This window comes from Staurois parvus, unplaced genomic scaffold, assembly GCF_062004578.1.
Source record: "Staurois parvus isolate SC_StPar_1 unplaced genomic scaffold, SC_StPar_1.0 ptg000463l, whole genome shotgun sequence".
NCBI lineage: Eukaryota > Metazoa > Chordata > Amphibia > Anura > Ranidae > Staurois > Staurois parvus.
The window spans coordinates 1,936,902-1,964,150 of NW_028318259.1; the positions used below are offsets into that span (position 1 = coordinate 1,936,902).

The following is a 27,249-nucleotide window of genomic DNA, read 5'->3' on the forward strand; positions in this document are numbered from 1 at the left end:
TAATAGAACGCACATGTGCGGCCACTCGGCGTCTAGGCCCAGACGCCTGGAGGCCGCTCATTTGCGTTCGGCCGGCGTGAAGAAGTTAAATTTACCGAAGCGATAAAATATCCTAAACTTAAACACTTTCAATTTGTATTCAGTCAGGCAGGCCCTTGCACTACATAGCTGAAGGTAAATCTAAAGGAAATTGTACAAAGTATGGCCAGCTTAAGTCTCATTGGGGGTTGATTTACTAAAGGCCAATAGACGGCTCACTTTGCAAAGGAAGTCACACTTTGCAAGGAAATAATCTCCACAGTTTGGTGAATAAGTTGAAGCTCTGATGACTTTCATCATCCAATCAGGTGCAAGCAAAAATGCTGTTTTATTCCTTGCATGTGATTTTTTTGTAAAGTGAAATTTCACCACATTCACTAAGCTCTGGGGGAAATTTCCTTGCAAAGTGCAACTTCCCATGCAAAGCCAGCAGCCTATTTCCCTTTATTAAATCAACCATGTTGAGTATACATAATACAATGGGACTGCTTTAATAAAGACAAATAGGCTGTTTTGTTTGCAAGAGAAGTTGTACTCTGCTAGAGATTTTTTCTTTGTGGTAAAATTTCACTTTGCAAAGAAAAACCAATCACATGCAAGGAAAGTAAAAAAGAGCATTTTTGCTTGCTCATGGTTGGATGATGAAAGTCAGCATAGCTTCACCTCACCTCCCTAAGTTCTGGGGATAATTCCCTTGCAAAGTGCAATTTTCCCTGCAAACAGCACAGTCTATTTGCCTTTAGAAAATCAATCTCAATAATGGAATGGAATGGACACACGGATCAGGGGCTTGGGAACACACCTTTTCGGGTGGCCCCCATAGCAACCTGCTTGCTATGGGGGCACCCGACAGAACGGAGGGGCATGGGGACCTGAGAAGAGGAGGATATGGGCTCCTCTGTGCAAAACCACTGCACACAGTAGGTAAGTATAACATGTTTTTTTTTTTTGTGGAAAATAACAGAACCTTTAGTATCGCTTTAATTCCTATTTGACCCCTTTTTTAGCAATCTTTTTTTTTTTTTAAATTAATACTTACAATTAAACATAAACATACTACTCATATATATGAAAGAACTTCAAAGAAAGTTCAATTAAGACAGATCTTGTACAAATACTATAAATTGTGAAAGCTTTGGTGATCCATTTTACTCTTCTACCTTTAGCTGCTATTTTCCAATTTTTTCTATTTTTATTTTTACTATTAATATGTTGTTTTTTTCATTTGTTTTTTTTTTTGTTACATAACAAGAAAATGAACTGTATGTAAGATCCAAAACCAGGACAGACCTTAATCACTAACCTCAAAATATCCACAAGTACAAATAAAATGTATAACACAAATGAAATAAAATAAAAACAAATAAAACAAATAAATTCCCGGTCACCAGGATATTACTTCCCCCCTAGGAAGCTACAATATCAACAAGAACCCAGAGTCCAAATTAGTATAGAGTCACAAGTCCTTCATCAGAATTTGTGAAAATTCATACTATAAGTCCTTCCATTCTTCCAAGGTTCTCATCGTGAATATTTAATTATCCTTTTCTTATATGACAAAAGTGTGCTCCTCTTCTTCCTTTCATAGAGTATTAGCTCCTCATGCAAAAAATATATAAAACCGCATACAGTGCATTATCCTACAAATACAATAAATCAAATATATATTACACTCACATAAAAGTGCTAAAATAGTGCCTAAACTCCACCATGGGCCATCACTCCAATTCGTAATTCCTACTCTTACCCTCTATACTAATTTGGACACTGGGTTCTTGTTTATAACAATAAAATGCACAAAACTAAACTAAAAAGTTTTTTTATTCATTTGCAAATAATGTTGACTATAATTTGTACCTTCATTTTACCCAACTAACTTACCTTTGTAACTTTGCGTCTTTTTAAACAAGACAAATTGTAGAATAGAACGTATTTTTTTTTTTTGTCTATAGTTTCCATAGAAAATAAAATAAAGTAGTGGTGCACCAAAATGAAAATTCTGGACTGAAACTGAAAATTCAGGATGCACTTTGCCAAAAACCGAAACTGAGATGGACATTTTTAAAAAAAATATATATATATTTTTTATATATAATTGTATTATATTCGACTTTTTAATTAATATCATGAATTTAAAGGAATATGAATTTAAAAAGTGCAATCCAGTAAAATAACTTTTATTGCAAGTAACACGCAAAAAGTGGACAGAAAATAAATTTAAATATATGAAAAAACTTAAATATGCTACACAATAATGTAAAAAAAAAAAACACGGCCATTTTGGGCACCAGCATCGGCATCAGCAAAATGCCAATAACCCCATTTTCAGCCGATATATTGGTGCATCACTAAAAAGTTTGGCAAAGGAAAGCCTAGGTCCCCCCCCGCTGGCTTTTGTTTTGTGATATTGACTAAGTTTAGTCCTTACAAGGTCATGGTAAGTGACATCCACACCTTATAGCTTATCTCCGTGTGCATTAGGGGCCCCCAATTCAAGGATCACTGTCCACTGAACAGAAATTCAAACTTAGAAATGTGCTTTACTTTGCGGGTATCACACAAACCAATGACCAATGACACAAACCAAAGACAACTCTGGAGGATCCCAAAGAGGGCTCATTGAACTGATTTACAGCCTAATTAACTGCAGGATATAAAAGGTAGCTGACGTACATTGTTGTACCTGCTCTTCAGCGATATTGTTATTAATACGACAGGTTCACTTTACCAACTGGACTGCCATTTTAGAAGTCACTTACCTGTTCTTTCACAGCGAAGTTGACAATGGTGGTCTGTGAGCTGATCTCAGGTGTGTAATGAGGGTTGGAGAGTTTTGTTGTGATGTAGAATCGGAACTCTGGATTGTACATGACGTCCTTGTCACCCAGCCGAATCTGAAGCTTTCCCCCTGTACAACACAAGAACACCTTCCTTTAGAAGTTGATTGCTCCTGAAAGTCATAACTTAGATAAAAGTAGACCTGACTATAGTTGGAGGCTTCAGTGGTTCCTTTTTATTTTATTAATTAACTTTTCCTAATGTCTGTGAAGGTTCTCATTGATCCCGGTCATGGTATATCTAGTAGTAGTTGGTTACATTCAGGTTCTCATTGATCCTGGTCATAGTGTATCTAGTAGTAGTTGGTTACATTCAGGTTCTCATTGATCCAGGTCATGGTATATCTAGTAGTAATTGGTTACGTTCAGGTTCTCAGTGATCCAGGTCATGGTATATCTAGTAGTAGTTGGTTACATTCAGGTTCTCAGTGATCCAGGTCATGGTATATCTAGTAGTAGTTGGTTACATTCAGGTTCTCATTGATCCTGGTCATAGTGTATCTAGTAGTAGTTGGTTACATTCAGGTTCTCATTGATCCAGGTCATGGTATATCTAGTAGTAATTGGTTACGTTCAGGTTCTCAGTGATCCAGGTCATGGTATATCTAGTAGTAGTTGGTTACATTCAGGTTCTCATTGATCCTGGTCATAGTGTATCTAGTAGTAGTTGGTTACATTCAGGTTCTCAGTGATCCAGGTCATGGTATATCTAGTAGTAGTTGGTTACATTCAGGTTCTCATTGATCCAGGTCATGGTATATCTAGTAATAGTTGGTTACATTCAGGTTCTCATTGATCCCGGTCATGGTATATCTAGTAGTAGTTGGTTACATTCAGGTTCTCATTGATCCCGGCCATGGTATATCTAGTAGTAGTTGGTTACATTCAGGTTCTCATTGATCCCGGTCATGGTATATCTAGTAGTAGTTGGTTACATTCAGGTTCTCATTGATCCAGGTCATGGTGTATCTAGTAGTAGTTGGTTACATTCAGGCTCTCATTGATCCAGGTCATGGTATATCTAGTAGTAGTTGTTACATTCAGGTTCTCATTGATCCAGGTCATGGTATATCCAGTAGTAGTTGGTTACATTCAGGTTCTCATTGATCCAGGTCATGGTATATCCAGTAGTAGTTGGTTACATTCAGGTTCTCATTGATCCCGGTCATGGTATATCTAGTAGTAGTTGGTTGCATTCAGATGGACTTATTTGTAATGCTGAAGACATTTTATTGCTTATTTTATTATTCTTTAGGGGTAAGTTCAGGGATGTGGGACGTCTACCACAGTGACCTGAAAGGCTTGTAGTGCTGTTCTAAGCAAGAGGAAACTCCAGCCCTGGTCCTCAGGTGTAAGGGGTGCTAGCGCCCAAATAACTCATCCAGTAGTAATAATTTGCTGCATCCGGGAAGCCGCTCTCCCAACCCAACCAGTGTGCAATAGTAAGCGACCTCAGCCAGCTCTGCCCTACTAACCATGCCCTCCTGGTGTGTTTTGTCCCACCCACCGGGGCTTAGTCATAGAGGTCCTAGTCATAGAGGACCTCTATGACTAAGCTTGAGTGGGCAGGACAAAACACGTCAGGAAGGCATAAGGCATGGTTAATGGAGCAGAGCTGGCTGAGGCCTCTTAATATTGCACACTGGTCTGGACAGTACAGCGGTGTCCCAGATGCAGCAAACTATCATCTCTACCCTAGTCATTTAACAGACCTCCTGACATCAAGGATGGGATGATGTAACTAGAACAGGGTAGTTCCACAACTTTCATACCGCCAATCCTGTGCTTGGACAACCAATAATGTCCCTTGACACATTTCATGGTGATTGGACTAAAGTGTCGGACCTACCTGTATGGCTATAAATTCTAGGGTATATTCCCGCCACTCATTAGAACAGAAGAAGTGGCTTGGAAAAGCTACAAAAAGACTTCTACATTACAAAAGTCCAGTTGAACATGACTACTACTAGTATACAACATATCCTAAATAATGAATCATCAGCTGCATTTGGGACAGACTTCTCCATGCAAGTTTACTTCAGTGAATGCATTTTGGTGTGCTAAAATTTAGAACCAAGATTTCCACTGTATATATAATACAGCATATATTTTATACATTGCATGCAATTTATGGACATGAGGAGGGAGGCTGTCGTCCCTGAGTGACAACGTTTCTCCTCCACACAGTGAGTGAGCACTGTCATACTAGGACAGGAATTGTGTTACTGGCAGACCACCAGGTGAAATGCAGGAAAAGAGACTGAAAAAAGAAAACAAATGCAGCCACCACATCGAAAGACTGGTATGATGCAATACATAACATTTTTGCGCTTTGGTTTACATACACTTTAAGGGTTCATTTTAGGGTTAGGCTGAGGTTTAGGGGTTAGTTTCAGGGTTTATGGGTTACTAACTTACTGTTACTTATTTTGGGTGTGATAAGCGTGGTCATGATAGTATATGTGCTATAAAAGTCGCTGCCAAAATATATATCAGCCATGCAAATGAGCATGCACAGAAATATTTTCTCCATTTGTGATTAGTCCAGTGGTTGGGCCGAACTAGCAGAATGACAAGGATAACTTGACACTAGAGATCCCAAATGATTTAATACGTTGGAATGTTACTGATCACACTGGTGTTCTTTCTGTCCTGGAATATCAGGTGAGATGTATCAAATCTGGTTGATGGCTGGCTTGGGATGAACTAGGATCCATACAGGAATCAGATAGTGTGTTTAATACAAGCTGTAAAACATGGCTGTGTTTTCAATCACATCTATATACAACCCTTGTCTGTGGTACTCATTTGCTTCACCCTAGTCATCTTCTTCAATGCCAACTGGCACCTGTTTTCTCTCTGCATTACTCACCCACTTTGGCAACAGACTTATTGAGAATAGGTGCCAGTGACGGGTCCAGATCTTCCTGGACATTCTGTAGAAGGACGGGTGTCCCGAACTGAACAGCCTGTTCCAGGGTACGCATGAAATCTGTCATTTGTAGGTCGATGACTTTTAGACCCTAAGTGAAAGAGAAAGACATATGTTAAAAAAGTGGAAGAGAATAGATGTTTTATCCCTTCCCAAAACAGGTCAACCATGCAAGAGGAAATGTGGGTGGTCCTCTAGAAGCAACTAGAAGCTGATCCCATCCCAGCACATATGATTCAGGCTGGAGAAGATAGAAGATGACCACTTTCCAACACATAGGACAACAGATTGGAAAGTTGGAAGATTAGTCAGGAAGGAAATGGAGGATGACCATATCCAAGGCTTGGTGACCTGAAAACTGTCCCAATCCAGCAGATGTGGTCAAGGCTGAATGAAAGCAAAGCTGATCCAACCAATAAATCTGATCCAAACTGGAACTGGAAACTGACCCAATCCAGCAGATGTGGTCAAGGCTGAATGAAAGCAAAGCTGATCCAACCAACAAATCTGATCCAAACTGGAACTGGAAACTGACCCAATCTAGCAAATGTGACCCAGGCTAGAGAAACTAGAAGCTGTCCCCCTCCAGCAAATGTGATCCAGGCTGAAAAAACTTGAAGCTGAACCAATCCCGCAAATTTGACCCATGATAAAAAAATTGCCAGCTGATTCAATCTAGGGCAAGGAAACTGGAGGATGACCTCATTGCTTCAAAAGAGATCCAGAGATGAGGAACTGGAAGATGATCTCAGTCTATCACATGCAATCAAGAAAGGGGGAGCTGGAGGCTGACCCCATTCCAGCATACTATATATGATCTAGGATGGAGGAAACAGAAGCTGACTCCTTCCCAGCACATGTGACCAAAGCATAAAGAACTGGAGGTTGGTCACTATAGAACAAATATGAACTGCAGAAGAAAAACTTGCAGTTCCTTTATAGCATGTGACCGAGTCTTATTTCAGCTCCTTGTGGACCCATCTGATACCAGAAGCCAAAGGCAATCAACAGAATTTAACATGAAAACATTACCTGCCAAAGAAAAAATATTCATGGACTTACCTTAGCAGACTCCATGCTTTTGATCCATTTACTGGCTTGTCCCTGTGGGTCTATCATCAGTGGCCACCTGAATAAAAGAAAGGCATCATGAATTAGGAGCAAGACTTCTTAAGGGATGGCAAGACTTTTAAAATTTTAAAATCCAGCACAGGTTCATTTAAACAACATGAATAGACGTACATAACACCTTTACAATATTTTTTTAGAGGGTAGGAGGAAATTGTAAACCCATGCAGACAATGGAAATAAAAAGAAGACTCTATGCAAACAAAAGTCCAGCGGGAATTAAAATCAGGGCCTGACACTGCAAGGCCACCAGTATAACCAGTGAATCACAGTACAACCCATATATTCCTTCTGTCACTTGACCTTATCACATAGTAATGGCACAGAATGAGGGAATGGCCAATGACATTACCTGTTTCCACGTGTGACAATGACACCATTATCACTTGAGAAGCTGTCAGACGGGAGGCCCTGCAGGTTCCATTCACGTACCATGGTGGGGCTGGACAGGAAGGTGGAAAGGTCGAACTGTGGGGAGCAGGGTACCAGCATCTCCTTCACCTGGACAATGTGGATAGAATGGTACATCCATGGAACGCAATGCACAAATTTTAACAGCTGGGATAAATGTTTCTAAAATTCTTGAAACATAAATAGTTGATCTCCAAATGATTTATCCCCAACCAAAACTGGGGACTTTCGTGTAATTTGGTTGGAGGTGTTTGAGTGTGTGAGGTTCCTACTGGCTCACCAACAAAAAACCTGCATGGTTGTTCTGTCTCGGTACACATAGCAAAACCAATGAGCTCCAAGTTAGAGCTTTGTATATAGAAAAAAATCACCTCTTTGATCCAGATGGAAAGGATTTCATCACGGTAGTTGGATAGGAAAGGCCCCATATAAGACAAGAAAGCCGAGGCCAGCAGACAATCACCGACTAGCAAACCCAAATCCTGGTCCAGACCCTGTAAAATAGAATTACGTATAGGTAACCAGAGAAACCATACATCACTGGCCCCGCTTTCAAAGGAAGACGATTGGCAATGGTTTGGGACCTGCCAACACCAGCTCAATATACACGACCATGGTCACTGACTTTGCCTTGTGCTGGACTGAATTTTTGAATGACAATGAAATTTACTTCAGATGTGAAAACCCTTAACCTCCCTGGCGGTATTCCCGAGTGTAGCTCGGGGTAACATTTCAGTACTAAAAGCGGTAACCCCGAGCTACACTCGGGAATACCATGCGGCGCTGCTCCGGCATGTGTTCTTCACTTACCTTACCCTGCGCTCCCACGATGTGTCCCCTGCAGCGTCCCCGGCCATCTCCTCCGGCCGATGCCGGCATCCGGCTTCTGTGTCCTGTCCCTGTGACGTCGGGACGTACGGGCGCCGCCGCCGCCGCCGGCGGCAGGAAATTTAAAATTTTTAAAAAATGTCATTTTTTTTTTTTTCATTTTACACAGTAAAACATTGCTGTCTCAACCTATTTCACATACATTTTGTCCCTAGTGCTTTGTCCTGTGCCCTGCCTGCATTTTGTCTGTTCTTTCTGCCTGGAAACTGAGAAATGTCCATGGCGTCCAAAAAGCGTCCCTTTAGGTCAAAAGCGGTTTAGATCAGCTAGAGAACAGCGATAGTAAATCAGAACCACTTGCAGAATTGAGTGATAATGATTCGTGGGGGAAATTCCTCATCAGAAACTGAAAACGATTTTGCGACTGAGCTCAGTGATGTGCGAACTTGGCGCTCTATTTCACATTTCAGTGTTTTTGGTTTGATTATATTATTGAATTAAATTTTTTATTATTTTTATATTATTTTTATGATTATTTATTAAATTATAATTTATGATTTTGTGTTTCAAATTTTATCATACCCGGGATGTTTACTAGACTCTTGTTCGGACAGATTTCAGTGAGTTTTTCCTAAAAATTACAGCCTACAATAAAAAAAATACATATTTCCATGCAAAAAAATGGTACCGCTTTCAGCACCAAAAATCTGAAATAATCAGACCGCCGAGGAGGTTAAAGTAAACCTGACCTAGCCTAAAAAAATGGAGGTTATGGAAGATAATTTTGTATTGTAAGTAAACGTTTAACATATATATATATATATATAAATAAAATAGTCATCGACCATTTAATCAATGGTATTCCCCCACTGTGTGCACATAGTAAAATCTCATATCACTGATAATAAAAATTATTATATTATTATACAGTATTTATAAAGCGCCAACAGTTTGCTCGGCGCTGTACATTACAATGGGAGACAATACATGAGACAGTACAGTAACAATACAATGCGATACACGAGGGGTTCGAGGGCTCTACTCCTTGGAGCTTACAATCTAGGAGGGATCTTTAATCAATGAATAAATGGCAATATTAGGTGCTTATATGCTAATGTTAGGATCTTTAAATAATAACAGGTTTGCTTTCTAGAAAGTACTTTGAAGAAATCAGTTACTAGACCAAATTGTTGTTGTTCCTCATCCTTGGAATGTCTTATTGTGCAGTCTGTAGTGTCAGTTAATTTCTGTGGATTTTACAGTGAGGCATTTCATAGTAAATCTGGTAAGGTGTTCCAAAATAACAGAAATGAATGTTTCTTTTAATTGTTGATGTGTTGCTTGTGCAAACTCCTAAATGAATGAGTTAAAGTAGAGCTATAGGCAAAGCTTTTTTTTTATTTTGGATAGAGTAAGGGAGGGTTATATCTCCTGACACATTTGTTTTCGTCATCTGTGTCCCATTTCAAAGATTTCCCTTCACTTCCTTTCCCACAGCCAAACAGGAAGTCAGAGGAAATCCCTGCAAATTAAAGTGTTACTAAACCCTGGATCCTGCATTCACTATATCTGGTCTCCCACAGTACACAGAGCATGGAAATGCAATTATTTTAGTAAATATAAACCGCTAAATACCTTTTCTCATCAGCAGTTAGAACAGTCTTGTGACTTCAGCAGAGCACTGGTTAAAGCTTGTAGGAGGAGTTTCTTTCTGCTGTAGGAGGATGCAGAACCCCTGACCCTCTGTCTAGACAGTACTGATTGGCCCTGTGCTGATCACATGTATGCTACCAAGAAAAAAAAACTTCTCTAGCAATACACACTAAACTCTGCAGTGCAGAAGGGCTATGGGTTCTGTCTTATCAGCCTGGACATTTGAACAAGAGGAGGACCAGAGAAGAAAGGATCAGACTTTTACACAATGCAGAAGATTAACCCCTTGGGTTCCACAGTGAGTACAACAAGCATGCTTTACTGCATATACAGACTGATTTTACTGTTGTGGGTTTAGTAACCTTTAAGGAAATCCCTTGGGGGTCCCCCAGGTCACCAGAACTAGTGTCCCCAGTGGAAGATTTCCCTTCTATTACTTTTCTGGAGACAACTGAAAATTTGGGATTTTATTTTACTTTCACTTTTAATGATAGACGGAGAAGCTTCCTTTCCAGGGTATCAATAACAACTCCTAATCTCCCACTTCCCCCAAAGATGGAGAAGCTACCTTTCCAGGGTATCAATAGCAACTCCTAATCTCCCACTTCCCCCAAAGATGGAGAGGCTACCTTTCCAGGGTATCAATAGCAACTCCTAATCTCCCACTTCCCCAAAAAAGGGAGAAGCTACCTTTCCAGGATATCAATAGCAACGCCTAATCTCCCACTTCCCCCAAAGATGGAGAAGCTACCTTACCAGGATATCAATAGCAACGCCTAATCTCCCATTTCCCCCAAAGATGGAGAAGCTACCTTACCAGGGTATCAATAGCAACGCCTAATCTCCCACTTTACCAAAAGATGGAGAAGCTACTTTTCCAGGGTATCAATAGCAACTCCTAATCTCCCACTTCCCCCAAAAAATGGAGAAGCTACCTTTCCAGGGTATCAATAGCAACTCCTAATCTCCCACTTTACCAAAAGATGGAGAAGCTACCTTACCAGGGTATCAATAGCAACGCCTAATCTCCCATTTCCCCCAAAGATGGAGAAGCTACCTTTCCAGGGTATCAATAGCAACGCCTAATCTCCCACTTTACCAAAAGATGGAGAAGCTACTTTTCCAGGGTATCAATAGCAACTCCTAATCTCTCACTTCCCCCAAAGATGGAGAAGCATACTCTTCGGCATGCTGCTTTGCAACCCTCCACCTGGAGGCAGGGTTTATACCTACTGCTGATGCCCAATTAAAGCGGAATTAAACTATCTTAGTCAACGTGAACTATTATTAATCCTTATGCTGCTACCATTAGTAAATAGATAGGAAGGTATATTATATTTAGTTATTTTAAACTCTTTGTTCATTCCTTCAGTTTCTTCCTGGTTTCTGGCCTAGGGCAAAATGATGTCATGTATCCTAAGAGTCTTCATGGGCATTTTTTTTTCATTTTGGAGGACAGGGGAGGGGATTTCTCAGCTAAGCACACCCTCCTGCCTGCATGCCTGAGCTAAGGGCAGATTGATTCCAGGAAGTAAATGCTACATATGCCCTTACTCAAGATGGCCACGGCTAGTAATGCTAGGGAGGGGTTTTTCAAAGGGATTTCTCAACAATATAAAACATGGAGACATGAATGGATGAGGGAGTTTGCTCTGAATTGAATAGAGTTTTCAGTTTGTGGTGCTCAGCTACAGTTTAGTTCCACTTTAACTAACTGAAAAAATTTTTTTTTTGGTAAGTGTAAAAGACTTCCCCCATCCTTTTTTTAACTAAAAGGAACCATGCACACTAGGTATTTAGCCCCAATGCATGGGGCTCCAGCATTTAGCTGTGAGAAGAAGGCATGGCTGTGTCGTCCAGATCCACCATCGGCAGCCTGTAAAACTCTATGACAGTCTGACAGCTGCTGTTGCTAGTTGGGGCTGGATGGTGTTAAGACCCCATCAATTTTTTTCTCACTATATAACAGGGAGAAAGAGCTTCATACCTACAGGCCAAAGAGTCCAATATAGGACCAGAACCAGTAGAATCGGAGTTGTTCACTTTTTGGGTGTTCAAACACTCCCCCCTTCGTCAGGGCTTGAGCCTTATATCACCTTCCATATAGCTGGATTTTATGGGATTACAGTAGTAATTGTCATATAAAATGGTAAAATCCCAATCAGCAGAATAAACCATTCTGGTGATTGGGATGGCTTGTTTGTTCTGCATGGCTGGAGACTTAGGAACATGAAAGAATGAAACTCACTTTAACCGTTTCTTCCCAGCGAGATTTTTCTCCCGCCAGTCCCGTCACCAGAGTGCCTGCTCTCCGCAATTTCACCTCCATCAACTCTGCTTCTGCCCTCAGCCGTTCCTTCTGCGCCAACTTCTCATCGTACTGCATTTTCAGCTGCTCCAGGCGTTCACCCACCTGCCAAGAAAAGAAACAGAGCTTTAACCCCTTTACTGTCAATGGATCCATTTTTGATATGTATGACAAAACACAAGCCACAAAACATTTGGTAAAGATTCCTTCCCAAGGACATATTGCATCCAATGCATGCAAAGGTATTAAGTGCGTCCCTGCACCCAATTCGTCCAAGTGTACAAAAAAGTGGCAACCCCCCCCAAAATGTAACTGGCCTTTGCAGCAAGGTGCATATGGAAGGGCAATGCACATCACAAACGAAGGAATTCCCAGCACACTTACCAGCCAACCTGCAAAACAACCCAATTATCCCTGTCTAACAGTTTATGTTAAAGCAGAGGGTTTGTTTGCGCACATTTGCAAATATATGCGTAAGCTGCAGTGCCCACGTCAAGAGACCTCTGTATATACTGCAATCCTGACTTTAGATTTCCAGAGCCTCCATAGTAGAAGCACATACTGAGTGGTCACTTTATTAGGTACACCTTGTTGCTGCCAAGAAAATCTCCCCTACACCATTACACCATCACCACCACCAGCCTGAACCGTTGATACAAGGCAGGATGGATCCACCACACCATGACACCACCACCACCAGCCTGAATCATTGACACAAGGCAGGATGGATCCACCACACCATGACACCACCACCACCAGCCTGAACCGTTGATACAAGGCAGGATGGATCCACCACACCATGACACCACCACCACCAGCCTGAACCATTGATACAAGGCAGGATGGATCCACCACACCATCACACCACCCCCACCACCAGCCTGAACCGTTGATACAAGGCAGGATGGATCCACCACACCATGACACCACCGCCACCAGCCTGAACCATTGATACAAGGCAGGATGGATCCACCACACCATGACACCACCACCACCAGCCCGAACCATTGATACAAGGCAGGATGGCTCCATGATTTCATGTTGTTTATGCCAAATTCTGACCCTACCATCTGAACTTCGCAGTAACCAGTCTGCCCATTCTCCTCTGCCGTCTGGCATCAAAAAGGCATTTTCCTCCAACTGCCGCTCACTACATATTTTCTCTTTTTTGGACCTTTCTCTGTAAACCCTAGAGATGGTTGTGTGTGAAAATCCCAGTAGATCCACAGTTTTTGAAATACTCAGACCACCCCGTCTGGCACCAACAACCATGCCATGTTCAAAGTCACCTAAATCCCCTTTCTTCCCCATTCTGATGCTCGGTTTGAACTTCAACAAGTCCTCTTCACCACATCTAGATGCCTAAATGCATTGAGTTGCTGCCATGTGATTGGCTGATTAGCAATTGTTACCAAGCAATTGAAGAGGTCTGCCTAATAAAGTGGCTGGTGATTATATATAATAATGGATAGATTAAGGGCAGGTATGTCTGGAGGGGGCTCACCCCTCCTTAAAGGCACAAGAACACATTTGCCTTCACTGCCATTGTGCTCCAGCTGGGTGTCACATGCGTCCCTGTGCCTTTAAGGAGGGGTGGGCTCCCTCCAGGCCCTTAAAGAGCTCCACCCAAAAAGGGAAGTTCCGCTTTAAAGCTTTATCCTCTACTCCCCATTAAGAAATGGCACCTTTGGGGATTCGGGGGAGCGGGTATCTGAATTTGACAGGTACCCGCTTTCACTTCCCCTGCGATCGCCTAGGTGATCGGAAACAGAAGTTGTCCTTCCCTCTCTCCCCGTAGTCTTCTGGGACATGTGATAGGTCCCAGAAGACTACGGGGCCATTCACAAAGTGCAGCGCTACTCGCACATGTGCAGTGGGCACCTCGCTGTCAAGCCGCAAGCTATCACAGCCGGGTGCCCACACTGAAGATGCTGGCACAGGGAAACCAGCCGTAGTGAGGACACCGCTGGACAGAGGGACAGGTAAGTGTCTGTATTTTAAAAGTTAGCAGCTACAGTTTTTGTAGCTTCTGACTTTTATTTTTTTTTTTTTAGCTGGAACTCCGCTTTAATAGATCCATTATTATATGTGCTCCTACTATGGAGGCTCTGGAAATGTAGAGTTAGGACCGCAGTATATACAGAGGTCCCTTGGCATGGGAACTGCGGCGTACCTGCATATTTGCAAATGTGTGCAAACACATTCCTCTGCTTTTAACATAAACTGTTAGAAAGGACAATCTGGTTGTTTTGCCGGTTGGCTGGTAAGTGTTGCTGGGAAATCCTTTGTTTGTTTGTGACGTGCATTGCCCTTCCATCTGCACCTTGCTGCAAAGACCAGCTATAGGTTGGGATGGTTTCCACTTTTTTGTGCATCCAATGCATGCTTCACCATCCCCTCTTTAAACTGCATGTGAGCTCTCTGTGTGTCTGTGATTGCTCTGCCTGTTTGTGCCTGTGTCAGAGCTAATTACTATGTAGCTCTCACCTGCAGAACACCAAATGGAGAGACCCAGGGATTGTGGGATATGCAGTTTCTTTACAGGAAGTGTCAGTTCTTAGACTACAGAGGTCATGCATTAACCTGTGCAGTGGCATGTCGCATGCCTCACGTTTTTTAACACAAACTAAAACTGCTGACACTTGAATGTGAAGATTTACTGTACTATAGGCTGTGTGTACTGACACCATAAAACTACAATTCATGATCAATGCTCATCTTATGTGGATGTAAAACACAAGGTGCAGGTAGGACGGTTTACCATGCCTTTGGTGTGATTCCTACAAATACAATGTAGTTTTTACAGCCCCTGTTACCTCTCTGAGTTTATTCTGAGCCTCAGCCAAGGATGCCTGCTTCTCCGCCAGCTGTGCCATGGCTGTGTTCATGCGAGCTCGTTTAGGCTCTACAACACGGTATATTCGACCGTACATCTGCAAAGAGAGGAAAGATGTAATCAAAGGATGGAGATTCAGAAAGGCAGAACATCCCTAAAGTCCACAAATGTCTACCAACACTGCCAAATGTGGCCTTGCCAACACCAGTCCCACTGAGCTATGATAATGTACTCACCTCCATGGCACGCACCCACAAACACAGGGAGCGGGCTGCCAGAGACACTCTGCCAACAATGTCTGGATGGAAGTCTGGCAGGGCACAGTACTGGCCAGTCTTTTTCAGGACCCGCTCAGAGATGTTGTCCTTGTCAAAGTTAATGAGCTGTTTGATGAAGTTGGGCTCACCTGGAAAATGAAAGAGCCACAAAAATCAAACACTGTGGAAGGTCCATGTACAGTGGTTCAGAAATAGGATATTGTCTCTGCACCAGAGGAGCTTACACTCTAATGTTCCCCCACAGTCACAAACTATCATTACTTTCATACATTTGTATACCTCTGGTGTATACCAGAGTGCTGTACAGAGAACAATGAGCCAGTCACATCAGTCTCTGCCCCAAAGGAGCTTACACTCTAATGTCCCCCCACAGTCACACACTATTATTATTATACATTTATATAGCTCTGACATATACCGCAGCGCTATACAGAGAACAATGAGCCGGTCACATCAGTCTCTGAGCCAGAGGAGCTTACACCCTAATGGCCCCATTACAGTTACACACTGTTAATATTATACATTTAAAAACTTGTGTGGAAGCCAACTAAACTCTACAATGTCTAGGATGTGTATCTACTTGATGGGAAAAAAATAAGTGAATGACTTGATGACGTGGTTCAGAAATAGGATATTATCTCTGCACCAGCGGAGCTTACACTCTAATGTCCCCCCACAGTCACACATTATTATTAAGCATTTATATACAGTGGGGCAAAAAAGTATTTAGTCAGCCACCAATTGTGCAAGTTCTCCCACTTAAAAAGATGAGAGAGGCCTGTAATTGGCATCATAGGTAGACCTCAACTATGAGAGACAAAATGAGAAAAAAAATCCAGACAATCACATTGGCTGATTTGGAAAGAATTTATTTGCAAATTATGGTGGAAAATAAGTATTTGGTCAATATGAAAAGTTCATCTCAATACTTTGTTATATATTGTGTTTCTACCAAACAGTTCTATTTTGGTTTCATCTGACCATATGACATTCTCCCAATCCTCTTCTGGATCATCCAAATGCTCTCTAGCAAACTTCAGAGGGGCCCGGACATGTACTGGCTTAAGCAGGGGGACACGTCTGGCACTGCAGGATCTGAGTCCCTGGCGGCGTAGTGTGTTACTGATGGTATCCTTTGTTACGTTGGTCCCAGCTCTCTGCAGGTCATTCACTAGGTCCCCCCATGTGGTCCTGGGATTTTTGCTCACCGTTCTTGAGATCATTTTGACCCCATGGGGTAAGATCTTGTGTGGAGCCCCAGATCGAGGGAGATTATCAGTGGTCTTGTATGTCTTCCATTTTCTAATTATTGCTCCCACAGTTGATTTGTTCACACCTAGCTGCTTCCCAATTGCAGATTCAGTCTTCCCAGCCTGGTGCAGGTCTACAATTTTGTTTCTGGTGTCCTTTGACAGCTCTTTGGTCTTCACCATAGTGGAGTTTGGAGTGTGACTGTTTTTAGGTTGTGGACAGGTGTCTTTTATACTGATAACAAGTTCAAACAGGTGCCATTGATACAGGGAATGAGTGCAGGACAGAGGAGCCTCTTAAAGAAGAAGGTACAGGTCTGTGAGAGCCAGAAATCTTGCTTGTTTGTAGGTGACCAAATACTTATTTTCCACCATAATTTGCAAATAAATTCTTTCCAAATCAGCCAATGTGATTGTCTGGATTTGTTTTCTCATTTTGTCTCTCATAGTTGAGGTCTACCTATGATGCCAATTACTGGCCTCTCTCATCTTTTTAAGTAGAACTTGCACAATTGGTGGCTGACTAAATACTTTTTTGCCCCACTGTAGCTCTGACATATTACAAAGTGTAAGCCAAAGGACTGGCTGGACAGGATTACAAATGCTAGATAGAAAGATATATAGATAGAAACTAAAACTCTGTTTAAGCTACACCGTTTCACTACTGTAGTCCTATTGATGTTCGATTTTCACATTCTTCACTTGGATTGATGAAAACACAGTAATACACTACAGTCTTCCATATTAATAATATTCCCCAGGAGATGTACTGTATTATTTTCACAAACTGTCCCTGGTACTGAACCTCCGACCTGGTGCTCCATCCACAGAATGTCTCTCTGGTCTCTGCCAGCTACTCTGCCCTATTCCAGCCTTACCTAGTTGCCTCTTAGCCTCGGCCCAGGTGGGTTCGTTCCCTCTCAGGGTCATTACGGCCTGCATGACAGTCTCCACCAAGGGTGGTGGCCGTCCATAGGCTCTGATTTCTGTCAAGTCCTTCTTGTTCAATGTCTCCAGGGCCTAGCAGGAAAGGAATGGAGAGATCTCAGATACAACTTTATAAAGGAAAAATGTAGTTAACAGTAAAAAAGATTTGGCATTATTCTTATAGCCCTTTAGTGAATGCTCTGAACATTATTATTATTATACAGGATTTATATAGCGCCAACAATTTGCGCAGAGCCTTACAAAATGAAGGCAGACATTACAGTTACAATACAATCTGGTACAAGAGAAATCAGAGGTAGATGTTACAACCTAAGAGGGAGGGTCAAGTGATACAAAAGGTAATAACTGTGGGGGATGAGCTGATGGACAAAGTGTATTCGTTAGAAGCAGGATAGGCTTCTTTAAAGAGAAGGACTTTCAGAGATCATCTAAAGATGGGTAGATTAGGAAATAGTCGGGCAGATTGGAGTAGAGAGTTCCACAGGTTGGGAGAAGCTCGGGAGAAGTCCTGGAGGACACAATGGGAGGAGGTGACAAGGAAGCTACAGAGCAGGAGGTCCTTGGAGGACCGAAGAGAGCAGTTTGGTTGATATTTTGAGATCAGGTTAGTGATGTAGCTGGGGGGCAGACTTTGAATTTAATCTGATGGGTGAAGAGAAGCCAGTTGAGGAATTGGCAGAGAGGGGTGGCAGACACTGAAAGGTAAGGTGGAATCTGGCTGCATCATTTTTGATGGATTGGAGGGGGGATAGCCTATGTAAAGGTAATCCAATGAGGAGGGAGTTGCAGTAGTTGAAGAGATGACCAGGGAGTGAATCTGAAACTTTGAGGCATCATTGGTTAAAAAGAGGAGTGTTCTGGAGATGTTGTGGAGACATGATTGGGACAGGGATTGGATGCGTGCCTGAAAGGATAGTTCAGAGTCCAGGATTACATCTAGCACCCTGGCGTGGGGAGACGGGTTTATGGATGTGCCATTCATCTTGACAGAGAAGTCAGGGGAAGGGGTATGTGTGAAATATCAAAAGCTTGGTTTTGGATAGACTGAGTTTGAGGAAGTGCTGTGACATCCAGACTGATATGTCTGTTAGTAAATCAGTGGTACGTGAGGAGACTGGTGGGGTGAGCTGAGGGGTAGAGAAATAGATTGGACATGTCTGCAGTGTATAGAGTATGGTCAACCAGGGCAAAAGTAACTGTAACTATGATTAAATGGTTGTGGATTTCTCCATGGCCTAGAATGTCTACTCTCTTTGTTCTCAGCATTTTCTGACAATTGTTTTGTCTTTCTCAGAAGACTTTGTAGCCTATACCTACAGGAATCTATGGATTATGTGTATTCTGATCAACCACGGCATGAGGAAACACTGGAACGGTGGTTAAATGGCTGTGGCTTTCCCCATGGACTAGAATGTCTACTCTCTTTGTTCTCAGCATTTTCTGACAATTTTTTTGTCTTTCTCAGAAGACTTTGTAGCCTATACCTACAGGAATCTATGGATTATGTGTATTCTGATCAACCATGGCATGAGGAAACACTGGAAATGTGGTTAAATGGCTGTGGCTTTCCCCATGGACTAGAATGTCTACTCTCTTTGTTCTCAGCATTTTCTGACAATTGTTTTGTCTTTCTCAGAAGACTTTGTAGCCTATACCTACAAGAATCTATGGATTATGTGTATTCTGATCAACCATGGCATGAGGAAACACTGAAAATGTGGTTAAATGGCTGTGGCTTTCCCCATGGACTAGAATGTCTCTGTTTTTGTTCTAACCATATTGTTATTTTTCTCTGAAGACTTGGTTGTTCAATACTGCATATGCTGCAGGATCTATGGATGATGTATATTCTGATCAACCAGGGCAAGAGGATACTGGAACTGTGGTTAGATGGATGTGGCTTTCTCCATGGCTCAGAATACCTTCTCTCTTTATTCCCACCATATTTTCACACTCTTTTTACCAGTCCCTCAATACACCTTCTAAGCTAATACTGGAAAAGCTGCAGGATCTGTGGATTGTGTAGATTCTATTCAACAAGAGCAGGAATAGACACTAGAATCATTGTTGGAAGGTAAAACCTTAGGGGTCTGTTCATAACACATTTGTTGAAGAAATGTCATACACATTTATGCTGGCTGCACATTTTTGGCCATAATTTCTGTAATAGTTTAATTCCTATGATTTTTCAGCCAAAATGTGGTATAGTTTTTTGAAAAACCTCACTTAGGAAAATATACTGCATTTTGGCCTCTAGATGGAGTTGACAATCAAAGAAATTAATCTATTACAGAAATTACGGCCAATATTTGTGCAGCTCAGACAACAGTGTTGCCAATACAGAACATATGCGCTATGACCTGCTGAAAATATAAAGAGTGAGATCTTGTGCTGAGTTCCTAGCTCTTTAAACCTGCTGTGCTCATTATGAGGTGTCCCTATTATTCTTGATGGGATTTTTATTTATTTTATATCATGGAGAGAAGTTAAAATATAAATGTGGATGGGAAAACACAAAACTACTAGGTGGGCAGAAATACAGTAGGGAATTATAGCAGGCAGGTTTCACTGTTGGAGTATATGTAACTGAACGTTTGGGAACACCCGTATTTTCAAGGTGGGAACCGATCCAGAAACTATGGCTTGAAGTACTTGCCACTGGAGGCCTTTAAGGAATTAGCACATCAGATACTAGCCATGACCTAAATATCACTTTTAGGTGGAATGACCCTTTAAAGTGGCAGCATAATGTAACAAACCATTACCAATGCAAAGAAGAAGCAAAGTTGGACCTCACCTTCATAGCCTCCTCCAGAGCAGGAAGGGCCTCCTCCAGATCTTTCTGTGCATTGTCTGCCAGAGCCTTACACTTTATCTCCTCCGCTGCGATCTTCTCGCTGTGGGCTGTGACTGCCTGATAGAAAGAAATTTAGAGAATTGTTGGACATAATTGTTAAAGGAAAACTGAACTTTTTAAAAAGATTTTAAAAATCTAGACTGACCTTCTGCTGCTCGTCGGCCTCTCTCCTCTGCTGGACGATGATGACCAGGTACTCCTCGCACTGCTTCTGAAACTCGGCCACTTGGCTCCTGGCGATGGCCAGCTCTTCAGACATCTTCTCCACCTTCTCCCGAGTCTCGTCAATCTTGAAGAGTCCATTCCGCAGCTTGGTGGCCTTCTCTCCCAACTCTGTCCGCTTCTCGTTCAGGAGGCTTTGGGGGAAAAAGGAGACACATACAATAATGCTCATGAAGAATAATTCTTATTTTTTGTCCAAAAGTTGAACGAATCAGTTTAATCTGGTTATATTTTGCCCTCCATGGTTCTTACTCCTCCTCTCATCAATATTTTAATTACATTTTTAAATAAAACTTTTCTGTTTTCATGACATACCTAAGCCTCCATTCACACCAATGGAATTTGTCATCAAATTTGACAGTTCAAAAAAAAAGTCGCAGCCTATTTGTGCCTATAGAACCGCTCAAAATCGGTGTGACTCCAACTTTCACCGATTTTGAACACATGGCGATTTCATTTTGACTTGCATTGACATCTGTGCATGAAGTCACACAGATGTCAGCAAGCCGAACATGAAATCGCACTGACCGGCGGCTTTGAAATTGCACTACGTCAGTTGAAACAGCGCGATTTACAAGCCGCATTCAGCGTGAACCAGGGCTTATTTTAGATCCAGTGATGTCGTTGATGAGTCTGTGTGCTTCCCTATGCCGTGTAGACAAATCATGGCTGGTGGGAAGGGCCAGCAGGGTGCTGTACAAAATGCCTTGATGGATGGATGTCAGTCTGAAGGAGTGGGTGTTCCAAGGCAAGCTGTATTTAGATGCAGATGAGATACTGAGCCTCCATGATTGAAACCCAATAAATGAAAGGGTGGGCCAGGGACAGTCAGGCTAGGGAGGAATGGACTAGATCAATGGTCTCCAAACTGCGGCCCAGGGCCAGATGTGGCCCTTTGCTTGCCTTTATGTGGCCCTTGATGAGACCAATGATGAGGCCTAATTTCTCCAATATTGAAATTAGGGCATTGTTCACTCCCACTGATGCTGATACATTCTTTACTCCCACCGGCCACAGTGCGGCCCCTCTAAAATCTGAAGGACAGCAAACCAGCCCTTTGTCTGTAAAGTTTGTTGGACGTCCTCCAGGCAGGAAATGAGGCGGGCTCTATCTGATTTCCTGCAGTCTCTAATGCACATTTTAAGCAGCTCACAGTGTGCAGTGAGATCAGAGTAAACAATTTAAGAACAGGAGAGGAACCTGTACAATGTGCATGACTGAAGGGAAGGTCGGAGTTTAGGTTTTTCATTTTTGGATTTAGATACACTATTTTCCATATGGCTCCTTGAGAAATTAACTGATATAACAAATCTAAGACAAGAGAAAAGGTCTGTGACAAGTCCAGAAATAAGTGAGGTAAATAAAGGACAGACCTACCTCTTGTACCGGGACACGACTTCCAGGTAACTGGTGGGGGTGATGTAGTTATGTCTCCTCAGCTCCATCTTCATCTTGTGGGAGTACTCCGCTACCGAGCGGTGCATGGTGACAAAGATCCTGGCCACCTTTCCGTTGATCTGTGGGAGGGGATACAGGAGGGAAATTTGGGAGTGAATACACAAGAGCATAACTCACCAACAGCTAGAGCCACTCTCAGACTAGAAGTCCAACTCACCCCCTCCATGTTTCCTAGCTCCACCCCTTCCAGATATCTTTTGGCCACCTCCAGCAGAGCTTCCTGCGGCCACTCGGAGAACCAGTCTATGGTGGTGCAGTTGACCAGTGCTGGATATTGGCGGATGCGGTTCCTGCAGCAGAAGAAGAAACAAATATTGCCATCTTCACATTGAGAGGCATCAAGTCACACATGCTAAATATCTAAAGCTACTCCAAGGTTCCGGAAATATATCCCTGATTTATTTTATTGGCTAAAACTGTCCACGGGTGTTACAATCCGACTGTTTAATCTCTACACTGTCCTCTCCATGAAGGATGACAACCTACCAGAACAATCAATTTCATTCACACCCATCAAGCAAAACCTCATGCCACATCTAAAGCTTACCCTACAAGTTGCAATCTGGGGTGAGGGAAAGGCAGAAGGCTCTACGGTGGAAGGGGGGAGGGGCTCTTTGGCTTTTTCGTCTTGGATGCTAACGGACTTTGTACCAAAACTGCTCTGCAATCTCCGCACAATCTCCTTTAGATTTACCAAAATTATGTAATAGGGAAAACCTAAACCATCTGTTCAATGTGCATCCAATCAGGGGGGCCCTTGCACTATATACTGTAAATGTTGGTAGATCTAAAGGAGATTGTACAATCAGTTTGTAATGTGTGTAGTCACATAAACAGAACGTTTTGTGCATTTTATCATTATTGTTAATCCTTTTTTTTTTTTTTTTTGCTGTCTGTTTTTACTTCCTGTGAAGAAAACGTAAAAAAATGTAGCTAACAAGGAGTCAATTCTTGGCAAAAGAAAATGTCCCAGATATTTTAAAAGAGCTTCAGTAGTCATTAAAACGCCTTCTGCTCACTTAATGACGTCAGTATCGCAAAATAAAAAAAAATTAAAAAAAAGGAGGAGAGGTGGACTGCAGAAAACACACATGGGTGGTCAGTGCATCTGTGATTGGCTGTGAATAAACTGTCACTTGGCAACCCAGACCACAGTTGTGTACAGAGCCAATCAGAAAGCTCAAAGAAAATGGTCTAAAATTCCCTTTGGGTATAGTGCTGCAAGACGGAGTAACTGTCAGTCAAAGTATCATGGCTGTCCAATGTTGTGAGCCTATAGTGCTGGTTATTTTCTCTGTTGGTCGATTGTTCTTAAGGCTATTTTCTCTTGGAATTGAAAGTTAGGAAATGTTACATGTGCCCTGTGAAAGGCAACATGTAGAAACGGATATTTCACACATTACAATCATGATGGGTATCATCTGAGACTTTTGTGGGAATGCTGAAACATTTGTACTGCAATCTTTTTTAGAAATAGATCCCAAGTCTCCAATGGCATATACTGTATGTAACGGAACCGACCCCAGACTGCACTTGGGTATTTCCTTTAGACTACCGCTTCCCTGTCCGAACACCGACAACAAACACAACAGCAGACCATACAAGACTAGACAACACCAGTCTTGAAGTAAGCCAGAAGGTAAAAACTAGTTTATTTGAACACAGATACAAGATATATATATATACACTCAGGGGACAGTCCCCCCTTCCTGCATAATGACACAGGGCGGGGCAATCTACATTTAGTAACAAGAGACACACAGGTATTCAAACTTCACAGCAGCAGACAGTTCCATCAGGAGGGAGGGCTGCTGGAGACACCCCCTCATTAAGCTAATACACATAAACACATACATCCCATAATAGTTTTCTCCCAAGCCAGACACACAATAGAACAATGGGATGCAGCCACATGGCATTAAAAAATCCACAACCCCCACCCCACCTATACATGTCTACACAATATTAGGACAGATCACCCTGTACCCCTAACAGGCACAGGGTGACTTACACATAAGAGGGATATGGGGAGCTGAGACAGGGGTCTCCCCACCTCTCCAAAGTGAGCTGGGTTCCATGGGCCCCCCACCCAAAGTGGCTCCCGTCATACTGTATATTGAGTTGAACACTATTTACGTGTTGTATGTAGAGATTAAGCAGAATCCTGTGATATATATAGGTAACATTTGCAGATGCAACAATCCTTTTGAAATATTTATGTCCCCAATCACATATAGGAGAAGGTATATATCACCCAACAGCTGGCAATTGCATGAGAGGAGATGGACACCAAATACTATCGGTGTATCTCCAATCATATATGAAGAGGGATAAATGTCAACCATTAGAGTAAACTCTTCTCACCTGAAAGGGTCTCCCACCGGGCTCATACACAGAACGATGTGAAGATTGTTCCGCACTCTTTCAATCAAGAAGTTAAAGAGGCTCTCCGGATTGTCCGGGACTCCCTCCTCTTTAGCCTTCTCTTGCAGAATGCTCCGGATCTATAGGGCAATAGGCAAGAAGGATTAGTAAGTGTATAGCAAAGAGGAAGCAAACATCAGATAAGGGGTGAAGAGGACCTTATGACATTAGGTGACCAGCCTGAAGACATCTGGAAAGGGAAGTAGAAAAAAAAAGCAAATACAGCCCCACTTCCAAAAAAGTTGGGATACTCTGTAAAATCTGCTAAACAACAGAATGCAATGATTTGCAAATCTCATAAACCCGGATTTTATTCACAATAGAAAATAGAAAACATATCAAACGTTTAAACTGAGAAAAGGGATCAATTTAAGAATAAAATAAGGTCATTTTGAAATTGATGGTAGGGACAGGGCAACAAAAAGCTGGTGAAGTATGTGGTGCTAATAAGGAAGAGCTAGAAGAACTATTTGCAACTAATTAGGCTAACTGACAAAAGGTCAGAAACAAGACTGGGTATAAAAAAAAGAGCATCTTAGAGAGTCAGAGGGGAGTTATTTACTGAAACTGGAGAGTGCACAATCTGGTGCAGCTCTGCATAGAAACCAATCAGCTTCCAGGTTTTATTGCCAAAGCGTAATTAAACAAGCTGTTGTTAGATCCTGATTGGCTCCCATGCACAGCTGCACCAGATTTTGAGTGAACCAGCTTTAGTAAATTCCCCCCACAGTGTCTCAGAAGTAAAGATGAGTAGAGGTTCACTAATCTGTGAAAAGCTGTATCTAAAATTGTCGAAGCATTTCAGAATAATGTTCCTCAATGTAAATTTGCAAAGACTTTAAAGAATAAGTTCACTTTTTGGACAAAAATAATAAGTGCACATTTTTTTGCAAGTAAAAAAAATGTGCATTTATTATGTTTGTCCAAAGGAGCCTGTAAAGCATTGCACCAGTGAGCAGTAGATCACTGATGCCATGCAGGTCTCCTGCAGACCTGTCAGAATATCTGCTTGCCGTACGGGATGTACGGGATTTATGGTGAAGCAGATATTCTGACAGGAAGCTTCACAGCACCATGATAGTTCATTGAAAGCTACAAGCTGACAGCCACTATGACTGCTGGGACTTGTAGGCACTCATTCACAGAACTCTGTGAATAAGTGACGTGGTCGTGTGGGCGGAGCCCTGCACAGCCATGCTGTTTTCAAATCTTCTCCCCGTACTATCTGTCAGAGGGAGGTGGGGTGGGGGTTGGTAATCGGTGGCTAAGGCTATGGGAACATGTTACATGCTCCACCCTAAAAACAGGTGGAACATGTAACATGTTCCAAAGGTGAACTTGTCCTTTAAATATATCATCCTCTACAGTACATATCATCATCAATGGATTCTGAGAATCTGGAGAAATCTCTGAGCACAAGGGACAAGGCCGAAACGCAATATTGGATACCCGTGATTTACGGACTCTCAGGCGTCAGTGCGTTAAAAGCTGCATGATTCTGTTATGGACATCACTGCATGGGCTCCGGAATACTTCCAAAAATCAAAGTCTGTGAACACAGGTTGCTGTGCCTTCCAGGAATACAAAGTAAAGCTCTATCATGGAAAGAAACCATATCTGAACATGACCCAGAAACGCCACCTTCTTCCCTCAGCCAAAGCTCATTTAAAATGGTCTGTTGCAAAGTGGAAAACTGTTCTGTGGTCAAACAAACTGAAATTTGACCTTCTTTTTGGCAACCATGGGTGCTGAGCCCTCTGGACTAAGGAGGAGAGAGACTTTCTGGATTGTTATTAGAGCTCAGTTCAAAAGCCTGAATCTCTGATGGTATGGGGGTGCATTAGTACGTGTGGAACAGGCAGCTTGGATATCTGGAAAGGCACCATCAATGCTGAAAGATATATCCAGGTTTTAGAGCAGCATATGCTCCCATCCAGACAATGTTTTTTTCAGGGAAGGCCTTGTATATTTTAGCAGAACAATGCTAAATCACATACTGCATCTTTGACAACAACATGGCTTCGTAGTAGAAGAGTTTGGGTGCTTAAAGTGGAGTTCCACTCATCCTGTAAAAAAATAAAAGTGAGCAGCTACAAAAACTGTAGCTGAAGACTTTTAAAAAACAGCCACTTACCTGTCCCTCGGTCCCGCGGTGTGTCCCCTGCAGCCCGTTTCACTGACCGTCCTGTGTTCCAAGCGCCGGCATCTTCAGTGTGGGCACCCGTCTGTGATAGCTTGAGGCTTCACACCAGGTGCCCACTGTGCATGCGTGAGTAGCGCTGCGCTTCATGAATGGTCCTGTAGTCTTTTGGGACCTGTCACGTGTCCCAAAAGACTACAGGGAAGGAGGGAGGGAGGACACCTTCCGCTTCCGGTCGCCTAGGCGATTGGACCGGAAGTGGGAGCGGGTACCTGTCAAAGATTGGGTGCCTGCTCCCCCCCGCCCCCCAAAGGTGCCAATCCTTAATGGGGAGAAGGGGAGCAGTCCTTAAAGTGGAACTTCCCCTTTTGGGTGGAGCTCTGCTTGCAGTCCAGACTTTTGACCAACTGAAAATCTCTGGTGCATCTTGAAAGGAAAGACACGACAAAGAAGACCCAGCACTGTTGAGCAGTCAAAGTCAAAATCCTATATCAGACAATATCAGACAAGAATGGGATGACATTCGTCTCCCAAAACTCCAGCAATTGATCTCCTCAGTTACCAGACTCCTACAGAGTGTTGTTAAAAGAAGAGGGGAAGCTACAATGTGATAAACATGGCCCTGTCCCAACTTTTTTGAGACATGTTGCTGCCATCAATTTAAATTTTTTTTTTTTTAAATGGTCCATTTTCTCAGTTT

General features: G+C 42.4%; 1 protein-coding gene across 1 annotated transcript in view; it reads right to left on the reverse strand.

Moving 5' to 3' along the window:
- The window catches only part of DNAH2 (dynein axonemal heavy chain 2), a 426,940-nt gene that overhangs the window by 69,340 nt on the left and 330,351 nt on the right, over window positions 1–27,249 (reverse strand). Inside the window, exons 58-71 of the mRNA XM_089688974.1 lie at window positions 24,350–24,489; window positions 22,143–22,275; window positions 21,905–22,044; window positions 20,451–20,661; window positions 20,246–20,362; window positions 17,379–17,520; window positions 15,209–15,378; window positions 14,953–15,069; window positions 12,077–12,241; window positions 7,719–7,841; window positions 7,289–7,437; window positions 6,871–6,937; window positions 5,749–5,899; window positions 2,799–2,947 (exon numbers count right to left, since the gene is read on the reverse strand). Coding sequence (XP_089545100.1) covers window positions 2,799–2,947; window positions 5,749–5,899; window positions 6,871–6,937; window positions 7,289–7,437; window positions 7,719–7,841; window positions 12,077–12,241; window positions 14,953–15,069; window positions 15,209–15,378; window positions 17,379–17,520; window positions 20,246–20,362; window positions 20,451–20,661; window positions 21,905–22,044; window positions 22,143–22,275; window positions 24,350–24,489 — 1,974 coding nt within the window. The remainder of the gene's footprint in view (window positions 1–2,798; window positions 2,948–5,748; window positions 5,900–6,870; window positions 6,938–7,288; window positions 7,438–7,718; window positions 7,842–12,076; window positions 12,242–14,952; window positions 15,070–15,208; window positions 15,379–17,378; window positions 17,521–20,245; window positions 20,363–20,450; window positions 20,662–21,904; window positions 22,045–22,142; window positions 22,276–24,349; window positions 24,490–27,249) is intronic.